At 36.2% G+C, this 12570-nt stretch overlaps 1 protein-coding gene across 7 annotated transcripts in view; it reads right to left on the bottom strand.

Annotated features, from left to right (window-relative positions):
* Positions 1-12570, bottom strand: part of Rims1 (regulating synaptic membrane exocytosis 1) — a 472082-nt gene that overhangs the window by 258489 nt on the left and 201023 nt on the right. For all 7 annotated transcript variants that reach the window (XM_050134523.1, XM_050134524.1, XM_050134525.1 and 4 more), the window contains 2 exons: positions 6754-6967; positions 4560-4571 (listed from right to left, as the gene is read on the bottom strand). In XM_050134523.1, the coding sequence (XP_049990480.1) occupies positions 4560-4571; positions 6754-6967 (226 nt within the window). The remainder of the gene's footprint in view (positions 1-4559; positions 4572-6753; positions 6968-12570) is intronic.

Here is a 12570-nt window from a genome sequence, read left to right as displayed (position 1 = left end):
CCTAGAATAATGGGCAAGACCCCAGTAAGAGACATTTTGAAATACAAGGTGTTCACCTCTTGAAGTATCTTTGAAGTTGACCTCTATCCTCCACATGGAGGTATACCCGTAAATACCCATAAATACGCGCACACACACACACACACACACACACACACACACACACACACACCGGTGGGGGGCGGGGGTGTGGAGAAGGAAAGAAGGAGGAAAAGCAAGAGAGAGAACAATAGTAACATAATGACAAACAGTGACCAAAACTAGGCGAATTGACAACTTTCTTCTCTGGGAAACAGTTTTGGAACTTCTCAAGAAGTAAAATGTGGAGTTATCTTAAGACCCAGAAATCCTACAACCAGGTTAGAAATAGAGATTTGGCAACATCATAAGAGAAAACTCAGTCATTTTTCCAGCTTAGTTTTTAGCTCTGTGAAAATTGTTAACATTCCTTTCTTTATACTAGAAAGTTTTCATTTTCTACAGCTTGGTATAACTTTGCTAGTCTTACTATGGAATTTTATAATTTTCTGAAACACATTTTGTAACTATTGAAAGATAAATCAAGGAAGAGAGAAAGATTAAAACTAAACAAGCCAATAAACTCTCTAATGCTTTTTGAATACTATCAAATATTTCCAGGGTAGTGGTATTGAGTGTGAGCTACTAAAAACTACAAAAACAGTAACCAAGCTAATTTATTTTTACCATGAATATGTCTGGTGCCTACAGAGGCCAGAAGAGGGCGATATGTCCCGTAGAACTGTAGCTCCAGACAGTTGAGAACCGTAAGGCAGGCAAGGGGATTGAACCCACTTTCTCTGGAAGAACAACCAGTACCCTTAACTTCTGAGCTATATTTCAGCCTCTAGTGAGTCAAAGTCTTAAAACATATTTGTATTATACAATATGAGAACTAGACACTGGGAGCTGGAAAGCCAGTTCCTTCAGTAAAATCCTTACCACGTAAACATAGGGACCTACACAGCCAGGGGTGGTGGCATGTGGCTGTAATCCTCTTCCTTATATACACACACAGGTGGATCCTTCAGGCTTGCTGGCTATGTAGTCTAGCAGAATCGGATCTAATCTAATTAGAGACTGCGCCTCAAAAAGGAAATTGGATCCAGGTATTGCGGCACACACCTTTAATCTCAGCATTAGCATTTGGGAGTGAGAGGCAAGCAGGTCTCTGTGAGTTCCAGGCTAGCCTGGTCTAGAATTCCAGGCAGCCAGGGCTACACAGTGAGACACTATCAAATATAAAGTAAAACAAAGGGGGAACTGAGAAACACATCCAGTGCTGACCTCTGGACACCACATGTAAATACAAACACACATGTATACACATGCGTGTGCAGACACAAACACAGACACATGCAAATTCACTGCTTTCCTAAACCTCTTATAGATGAATATTTGTAATGTATGTATTGTTTTCTCTTTAGGGTAACTTCAATAAAAGCAGACAAAACTTGAGAACTCTAACCAACTGACTTGAACAGTATAAATTCTCCTTTCGTATAACTTAAGATTTTTATTGATATATCTTCTGTATATATATATTTGGGGGGGGATAAATTTAAGAGAAATGTTACAAAATTCAAAGCTTCTAGGAAATAAATAGATCTCAAGTAAATTCTTGAAAATCATCTTCTTCAAATGAGTGAAGGCTGTATACTACAAGCCTCTGTCTTGTCTCCTATGGACTAAATATGGACAACTCTGGGTGTATTTTTCACAGTAATAAATATTTAATGTAATCATGCAAATCACATCACTTGTTTAAAATAGTTGTAATTTTCTGGCTTGCTTGCATTTAATTCTAGCAAGGGGAAAACTCCAAGGCTGTTTATTTTCTACTTAAATAACAGTGCTTGTGTGGATATCTGTTTGAGGGTTGTTTCTATTCTCTTAAGAATTACCCATCCTTTAAATGAGACCTTATGATAAGGCTAGCTTCATATTAAGTCGTTACTGTCCCATTTCGAGGTGAACCTTACTAATGTAAGGATTTCAGAAAACAAAAGCACTTCCGCTTCATCAACATAACCTTTAGCATAACTTTTATAAATACTAATGAAAATTTAATACGAAGAATTCTTTAAAAATTGTGACTCCTCCACATAGCATCTCATTATAATTATTATAATACATAACAATATAATTATATATGCTATATAGTATCAATTATAATGAGCACTATATGTAAGTAATTTAATATATACATTTTAGAAGATATGTAACTATGCTTTTACATTTTGAGAGAATACCAAAAACAATGCCAATGTTTTTTTTTTATAAATTATTCTTAATATAAAGCCTGACACATTTTTGGAAAATTGGATGAACTGGAAAGGAACAAGCTCATTTTGTTTACTATATTCATAACCCACTATTTCGCACTAGAGCACTGATGGAGATTTAGAGGAAACCACAAGGGAACTCAGTGCAGATGAATCATTCCACTGATTCCCCAGCAGACACTGTGAGTATCAAGGGAGTGATCCAAATTGCACTCTCTGCTACTAAATGGAGTAAAACAAAAATAAAATTCATTTAAACAGGCTCTGGATATTTTTCATAATATCACTAATTTTTAGGTTTGGAAGAGGGGTGGTTTTCAACAAAATAAAGGCATGATATTAATTTTGCCAATGAAAGTATATATGCGCACAAAATCATTTTGTATTATAAGCTATTGCACAGGCCCACATCAAAGTCATTCTGTATCGTGGCTCTTTTACGTAATTCAGTTTTCCAAGTTACCATTACATATGACTTAGGCTAAGGATAATATTTAAAACAATAGTTCAAATAGTTATGGGGAAATTAAGATAAGTAACATGTAGCTGGACTTAATTAAGAATAGTTAAGAATGCTTTCTGCTCTTACACAGACTAGAGCTCAGTCCCTGCAAACATGTCAAGCAGCTCACAACTTTCTCTGACTACAGATCCAAGAGAAATCTGATACTCTCTTCTGGCTTCTTTTAGCTCTCTTGTACATGTGTGCATGCATACACATACATGCACATACACATATACAGTTGCAAACTTAAACAAATCTTTAAAAAATACTCAGCTATTCTCCTTAACATGCCTGTGGACAAAATCTGGTGCTGCTATCCTGAGACTGGCTCATTTGATCCACCGAATCAGTGGATCACAGGCTGAAAGCGTCCAGAGTAATGTTGACTGATTAATTTAAACACAGGTGAATTAATGTATACTCTCCAATTGAAGTGAGTAAGATAGTTTTAGGTGGTTGTATTTTACAGCATTTCCATTGCAACCATAAAGCCTGCCTGGATTATCTTATGCAGACAACAATCACAGCAAACACAGCAAGTCCAAAACAACCTACCAAGTATCATAGGAAGACAGTTGAAGGGATGATGCTCCTGGCCAGGTCTTATATCAAGTCTGAACAACATGACCATTATAAACTTACCATTTTACTCTCCGATGTAATTCAAGTCTACACTTTAAATGTCGACTTGTCCAACGTGATACTATTTATTAAATTCTATGTGTATGATTATCCAGTTATTTTGCTTAATGAGATGTATCATTCATTATAGCAGTAATCCCACACACCAATAACCGAGGCAAAACATTTAGTGAAAAATCTACTGTGCTGAATGAATTTTCAAAGTGGTTTCTTTTGTATGGAAACATGGATGGCCAGACATGTGCATTGAGTTTGCAAACACACATGAATGTTCAGTTAAATGTCAAGCTTGTTCATCATGTACTGTTGTATATCACTTACATTGGAAAGATATTAACAAAGGCAGCTGAAATGACATTTAATCCAAAGTATTAATCGCCTCATTGTCACTTGGATAAACTAATGAGCCCCGAGGAAGTTGTATTTGACAGGAGAGGGAGGTTTACAGAGTATACAGAGGTGATGCTGATGGAAGATGCCACTTGAACGCCACTTCCCAAAGACAAAGAGCCTTTGTGAGTTCTACAGTAATAGGAGTTAAAGGTGATCCCCTAGGCTCAAGAAGCAATTGTCATGCACAGGGATGAGGAAAGGAGCAGGATGGGGCTCAGCCTGACAATTCTAATGTCATGTGTTCTCTTGAAAAGCAACACCATTTCCGTTTGACTTATATTTGATTTGCATTTTATCTCTTGTCTGTACCACGTGTGTATACCTCGTCTCCTTCTGCAGTGGAGTTTCAAATCACCAGCCTTCACACCTAAGAGGTATTCTGGGTTGAAAGCCCTCTAGAGTGTACTGCTCCTAAAACAGAATAATCACCAAAATCCTGGAGCTAAGGACAATGGGCTGGTGATATAGCAAAGTCTCACTATTTCCAGGAATTCAGTCTCTCCAAACGTGATATACAAATGTAAAATTCTGTTGGGCTCTGGGATGCTCGTCTCAGTTTCATTTTCATGGAAACTAGGGATGAGCTCCTTCATTTGTAAAACCGAGTTGTGAAATGTTGTGATTGGCAGAATTATATGCAACTGTCACTTAATCAAGTTCACAAAAAAAAAAAATACAGTATATTAAATCATAGAAAAGAAAGCATGGATTCTAACCACTTTGTCCTCCTTTGGGAAAACATCCAACGAAGCAGAGCAGGGAGAGAAGAAAGAGAGAGAAACAAGAATGAGCCTCACATTAATAAAGCGATGTCAGTGCAACAAATACATTTCTCCAGGGTTAAAACACAGAAAGCACATGCTGGATGCAAGAACTGAGCCCACTCTCCTGTGTTTTAGATTGCAGACTAGTCCTACATTTAACGTATTACTTGGTGTCAGATATATATCTGTAATCCTAGCTCTCAGGAGGCTGGGCCTGAAAGATCCCAAAGTTGTTATCAATCAACAGCAATATGCTTCAGAGAGCAAGCAGTATCTCCAAAGCAAAAACAAAGGAAATCTTCAGGAAAAAAAATATATCAGTTTGCCACATGCTACCTCCTATTATTGAAAATACTTTATTAAACACATAGAACAATACCAAAATTTTATTAAAATTACAGTGAAAATGGTTAGAGACAAACTTTATAAGAATATCTAATGAAATGTCATATCAAAATTGGAGAAATACAAGTACTTTAGGCATGATGACTTATCCCATAACAGTAAAAATAGTATTTATTAATATGTATTTCAATATTTTATCATAAGAGAAACAGTCTTAAATACTATTTTGCTCTTACCCATTAGACAAATTTTAAGCTGCACCTTCTTTAGTTTTACTTCTTTAAATATTTATTTCAAGTTGTGGTAATTTCAGCGTAAGAGGGATGAACTAAAGCATGCGTCCATATCTGTATCAAAGAACTGAAGCACTTCCTAGCTCAGTTTTCTTTAAACAACCTGAATTTGACCCTATCAACTTCAATATACCAGCGATCAGCTGTGTGGCATCTGGCTTGCCTCAAGCCTATGATGGGAAGCTAACAGCTTCAGCAGCTGTGGGTACTCAGACAGCACTAACCCCGCGGCTGGCGTGCACTAACTGCATTGCCAGCAGAGCTCAGACTGGTATGTATCAGAATCACTTTCAGGACCCACCTGCAAAACGCACCCCAGAGGACGTATTTACAAACACTAAAAATTGGACAAGGGACTAACAAATACATCTTAAGAACTCTTTACATGGCTATTCGCTTAAATTCTTTTTATTTCACTCTGATAACAAGTATAAAAGTTGATCACTAGCCTGTTTTATAGTTAAGGAAACACTTGTTTAGAGATGACATGGGCCTTACATTAAGCTATAAAATGTGCTTATTATACTCAGTGTCTTAATTCCCCTGGAAGAAATTCTAGAATATCCTACTAAAATTCAGATGACCAAATAATTAATATATGGTCACTTGAGAAATTTGTTCTCAATCTCAACTGATTTTTCCAAATTAGAAGAACTTCAAGAGTAGTTAAAGTTTTAATGATTTAAAATATGTTTATATCACATCTTGCACATGGCTAGACAACATGATAAATACTTGGACTAAATACTCATAAAATTTTAAGGCAGTGTTCATCGCAAGTGTTCAATGCTATACCATAGATCTTAACCAAATAATTTATTTGAATTTTTCTACAAATAATTCTACTGTACTAGCGTGGGTAATGTAAGAGGTGCATTACACTCAAATGTATTCTAGAGTAGATACTTGATAATAAGGGTCTTGAATTTCACAAATTATAATGTTGGGGTCTGTCGTACTAGAATTTATTTATTCTTTGTTTAGAATCTTAAAGCAGAAAATATTTGTGCTAACTTAAAACTATGATACAGCAAAATACAGTGGTCTCATTTGAGCAAAATTGGAAAATTTCTTCAGGTGAAAATACATCTCATAACCCTAGCATATAGAAATGGCTTATTCCATATGCTCCTTGAAAATCTGACCACTTCTTGTGAGATGAACATGGTGCTAATTGTTTGTCTTGATAGTAAAACTTAAATTACTGTTATGGTAGCTAACCATTGCTTAATGGTTAGTGATACTAAGTTTACATTTCCTTTGAAAATTAAGTGCTTTGGACAGGTATTGTTTTGGATTGAGATGGGAATCATTTAAAAAGCCCCACATATGCCAAGTATCTTATTGGGTGCTATGTTCATCACTATAAAACACAAGCCGCAGAAGGATGTGTTCCTGCGCTTATTGCACGCATGCTCTAGTCTCAGACCATGCAAGTGATTACATGCTGGCAAACGCAGTGGCTTTGTTTAGCTCGTGGGCACCTGGTGCGTTCACAGGACACTCACATTGTTCGAGCGCAGAGACACACGGCCTCCACAGCGTGCACAGAACTTGGTGCGACAATAGGAGCAAAGATGGCCACATCCGTCAGCGAACTTAGTCTTATGACAGATTCCACATGTCGGGGCATCATCTTTGTGCTCGCCCTGGTACCGCCGTGCTTCCTCTCCGATTTTTCTCACTTGTTCCTTATAGCTTTCAAACTGTTGATGCAATCTCCTGGGCAAAAGAGACAAGAGAATAAACTAAGTAAATGAAGGAAGATAGACAACGCAACAATTTTTCCTTAAAGTTAAGCTGTTTGAGGAAAAGCAGTGCATGCAAATCTACTTTCCCCACAAAGGTGAAAACAGGCAATCTATCTGGGGGTACACAAACCCTGATCTTACTTGATCTTAACAAGAGATTCTCCTTTTACTACTCTGGTGTGCCCCATCCACATCTGCTAAGGCAAGCCCTTTCCCAAAAGAACATTTACAGTAAGACTCAAAATCCTCAGTTCATCAATTCAAGTCCTTCAGTCTTAAATTGCTATACACACATCGATTGGAAGAAAACCCTCCAACCTACAGAGAGTTTCCAAGGTTAAGGATTTCTCCACATTGTAAATGAGAATGAAGAATGTTGGTTGCACCAAGCCTAGTCGACAGTCTTGGACCACCTCACCAGGAATGCATCCTGGGAAACAGCTGATCAAAGTCATCTCTGTGTTTGAGCTAGCGGGCTGGCCCTGAGTGCTCCCTAAAACACAGAATGCACAGATGACATTGTTAATCCTTGCAGTTAATGTTGCAGTCCACAGAAGGAAGCCGTGAGAGCTGCACTCCCCAGACACACAAGGTGGTGAGCCAGGCCCATGCTCAGTAATGCTTCTGAACTGGGGTTTGATGATGTTATGTGTTTCTTTTTAACCTCTAACAGCTCCTGAGCCGAACTTGAATCATTACTTTTTTCTTTCCAACTGATGCTTTTGCTATTTAATCCATACGTAAAGCGTATGTGTATAGACTCCCATATAACACAGCGGACTATGGTGTGGAGAGCATTCCCAATTGACAAGCCAGATAATTTCGTTTTATAAAAGAATAACGCATGTGGCATTTAACTTAATGAATCTACAAATACCTGGTCTATTTGCTAATGAATTATTTGTTACACTCACCATTTCATATCTTGCCATCAATGTAAGTTTGGGTTAGTAGGAAACTATCAGGGATGACGATTATTTCTAAGGATGTGTACAAAATAGCCCTGGGAGTCTAATACCTTCTAGTAAATGGAATGATTGTGAGGGATGGAAGAAAATAAATGACCCCAAATGAATAAACAGAAATAAATTTCAGCATAAGGAGAATCAAGAACAAATACTTATCTAGCCCCTAAGTCAAACCTTTACCATCAGGGCCACTATGTCAAATCAACTAAGCAATCAAAAGTCTTTCAGAAGTCAGGCTAAGAAAGAGTTTTCTTATAAATTTATTCTATAATATAGAGTATGATTTAGTATGGGTGTTAGTAAACTTTTCAGTAAAAGGTCAGACAATAAATATTTTAGTCTTTACGACTAAATAGAGTATTTGCTGTAACCTCCACTGTTCTGTTAGGAAAGGAGCCATAGATAGGCTTGAAATGAATGACTGTGGATACATTCTAATAAAACTTTTATTTATGAAAATAGAGGCAGCAGGCTACATTTGGCTAATGGGCCAGTCTTTGAATTCTTCACATAGGATTTGTCTTATGCTAAGATATAATGGTTTCCAAACAAAATTCTTCTGACATTTTAAAATTTAAACTTGGAAAGTCTATTCATTTTACTAGGATCAATCCAAAGGGTTTCTATCTCAGGATTTTAGCTTTTTGCTCTGTTTTTAAGCATATGTATGTATGGTTCTTGAGATTGAACCCAGGGCCTTGTGCATACTAAGTACACATTTTAAAACTGAAACACACATCCGTCCCTCAGAGAAAAATTTTGTACAATATGTAACATATGAGGTTCTAGCCACTAAGATGAAATCCTTTTTTATGGCAATTTTGTGGAGTCCCATGTGTTCATTCATAAGTCATTTCATATTTCTTAATAATATGTCATTATTATTCCTGTATATGATACTGGTCTCCCACCAATTAGTCAATATAAGAGATGAAGAATTTGGCCAACAATAAAGACAAATATCTTTTTAATGAAAACCAACTGATGTGGGAATGTCATATATCAATCTGTTGATTTCATTGGTTAAGCAATAAAGAAACTCCTTGGCCCTGATAGGTTAAAACATAGGTGGGAAGGAGTAAACAAAACAGGACGCTGGGAGGAAAAGGAAGTGAGCTCAGACTCGACAGCTCTGCTCTCTGGAGCAGAGGCCCTGCTTCGCTCTCCTGGGCATACGCGATGGACTTAGGCTAGAATCTTCCTGGTAAGCGCACCTAGCGGTGCTACATAGATGATAAGAAATGGGCTAAATTAATATGTTAGAATTAGCCTAGAAGAGGCTAGATCGAAATGGGCCAAGCAGTGTTTAAATGAATACAGTTTGTGTGTTGTTATTTTGGGCATAAGCTAGCCAGGCGGCCGGGGTGCTGGGGACACAGCCCAGCCGCTCGAATTACTACAACCAACATGTATTATATATATATATTATACATATATATGTATAATACTTAAATATAGTTATAATTTTCATTGTCCATACTAAGGGGAAACACATATAATTAACAAATGAGTTGATAATGGCAAAATTTCTGAAAAAAACTCATTTACTCACATAAAATCATAAAACCATGGTGAAATGCTTTCAACATAGTTTAAAATTAATGTTGGAGCAGGAAATAAAGTGTGCAAAGTCTATAAAGAGTAAAATGAAATAGGGACACTATTTGACAAGGTAACATAACTCAGATGTAGAGATCTGTTTGGGAGCAGGCACTGAGGCTCGGTGATCAATAACTTCGTTTTAATTGTTGCACAGTGAAAGTAAATGCTTTAGGTAGGCAGCCAAAAAAAAAATACTTGAAATAAAACATATGATTTCTCCACTTAGTGGTGGAAAAATACAAAATTCAAAAAAGACAAAAGATTTAATTTAAAAATAAAAACATGGAACTACAGAGAAAGAATGTTTAATGACTTGCAGGAGATAGCAGAGATAATGAACTCATTAGGAATCATAAGTAGAATGCAGTGTAGCATCAGTACCAGACAAAGATGTCCATGCCAGATTGTTAAAATGCTAGTTAAATGAGGCTTAGAAAAGATAGACTCAAACATAGCATGATTTGTGATTTCTAATGAGGTGAGTTATTTACATTAAATACAAAGACGGACAGAATATTTGCAATAACAGTAAAAAAAAAAAGATATTTCAAGGAAAGAGTAAAAAGGCAAAAAAAAAGCCTGAGTAAATAAAATAAAGTATAATATTTAACTCAGAAAGGATTACTAAGCCAGGTAGAGGGTTCACAGCTACATGCTCTGCACTCTGAAGGATGAAGGATGCAGATTGAATTTAAGGCCAGCCTCTGTTATAAGTCAAGACCTCATCACACACACACACACACACACACACACACACGAATGCAGGCACATTCACATGCACACACATACACTTAATGATATTAAAATTAGCCTCTTATCTAAAACTATGAATTTAATGTTTACATAAGCATTCATCAAAATTCAGTTTGAACTTAACTGAAGAAAATATAAAGAATAGGAAAATTCATCTTCAAAATTTTAACCATTTCTTGTAATTGACAAATAGATGAAAATAAATCACAATAGAGGATGTTGTAAGATAAATATAAAGTGTACTCTAATGGACAAATATACAGAAGCATATATGTATATGAAATGTATGCAACGGGTTGTGCTACATAGACATGTGTGTAAATTTCTTCATCAAGCACATAAATCAATCTGGGTAAGACTCTCTGTTTCTCCCTTTTACATTGTTTAAATTCATATATGAAGATTCTCAAAGTATGTAGAAAGTTCTGTGCCTCAGGAGTAACTGAGATTTTTTTTTAATGCTGAGGTGGAATTAGTTCATGATATTTGCTCTCCCTTTTTCCCTTTCTCCATATACATAATATATACAACATCATGTATAATATATATGTATGTATACACACATTCCATACATAAATAAATATATATGTGTGTGTGCTATGTTTGTGTGTGTGAAACATTTCATATTAAAGAGGAAAAGATCCTTTCTAGCTTATCAAATATCACTGAATAGCAAATGAACTCAACAGAATTACAGAGATAAATGCATTTAATAATATTGAAAAGGTGTAAAAGAACTGATAATCCATTTAATTAGCTTTCAGAAGAAATACAAACATTTGACTCTACAATAACATTGTGAAATAGCACCATTTCTACTTTATTGACAGGAAAACCAACATCTGTCTGAGACTTTAACTTTCTATGTTGACATATCATTCTAAATTCACCTTCTTAAGAACTTCTCCCGAGCTCACAGAAAGGAAGACAACAAATGTGGATGCCACTTGTAACTTAAAGCATTTCTGGAACCATGAAAGTGTGAATTTACCAAGCAAAGTGAACCTTTGGTGAAATATGCGAACAAAACCTGATAATGGAACAGCTAATACAACGGTGATGAATAGTTTTTGTCCCCACACTCCCTTTTTACCAAACTGACTTCAAGATACTGTTTTCTTTTCAAATCTACAAGCCTGATCTTAATGGTTTGAGGTCCCAGGATCTACTATTGTGAATAATTTTGCTTCTTATACTATGTGGTCTCTTAGATCATGACAAAGAATTAAATATTATTAGTTCTTTCATGAGCAAACACATTCAAGTGTTTTACTAGGAAAAGGAGGTGTTTCCATTGATGTGTGAGGTCAAAGCCTCTAGAGTCTTATTTTCTCCTTTGGAGAAGTGAGGGTACTTGCAAGGAAGACTGCCACCAGGGTGCAGTGCCTTTTCCCAGAGTGAGTACATAAAGGATCAAGATAGCTCTTTCCCAAGTCCTTTGCACAAAAGCTCAGAAAACCATTCAGACAGGCAACATTCATACTTTATCAAGGCCTCCTTTTCACTGGCCCTAGGCAGCCTGTATCCAACTTAACTCATCTCGTATGTGTTACAGCAATGGATTCAGAATCGCCCATGTTCACAGAAGGGTTCTAAACATCTGAGAAGGCAAAGACCATGATCCTGCTCTGGATGGAAATTTATTACACCTTCAAACATTTAGTTGCAGGTAAATCCCTTATTTAGTACTGAAAGACACAGTAACTTTGGTCCCTATCAAGCTCACTGACTTTCTATTATAAAGAAAAGCAAGAAAGAAGAAAGGAGAGAGGGATGGATGGATGGATGGATGGATGGATGGATGGATGGATATTATAAAAGAGGGAAGTGATTCATCGCGCTCATGCCCTTAAAACTGCTCCGTAACCTGTAATACTCTAATCAACTGGTCTCTTAGCACAATCTTAATGACCTTCCTCAATACACACTCCTCTGAGAATGTTCTCACATCTCATATTCTCAAGACACTATCTTAAAAATGAAATCAAATTCTGGGACCAAAATTCTGGTAGTGAAACTTTCAATAACATGCACATTTATTTTTGTTTTCTGCATCTGTTGCTTTAACACTTAAATCCATTTTTAATATGTGACAGTGTTCTACCACAAATAATGAGTGAAAATACATATTTTATTATATGGCATGTTAGCAAATGGGTCAGTGACTGTAAAAAAACTTCTGTGAAATTTATTTATAGTCTTTAATATTGAATTAACATATTGTTATTGATTAGCAAGATTGGCAAAATCA

The sequence above is a fragment of the Alexandromys fortis genome, unplaced genomic scaffold (genome assembly GCF_014885135.2).
Source record: "Alexandromys fortis isolate MF-2015 unplaced genomic scaffold, M_Fortis_MF-2015_v1.1 scaffold_20, whole genome shotgun sequence".
In the NCBI taxonomy this organism is placed as follows: Eukaryota; Metazoa; Chordata; class Mammalia; order Rodentia; family Cricetidae; genus Alexandromys; species Alexandromys fortis.
The sequence above is the reverse complement of the archived record's forward strand: the minus strand, read 5'-3'. Positions and strand labels throughout refer to the sequence as shown.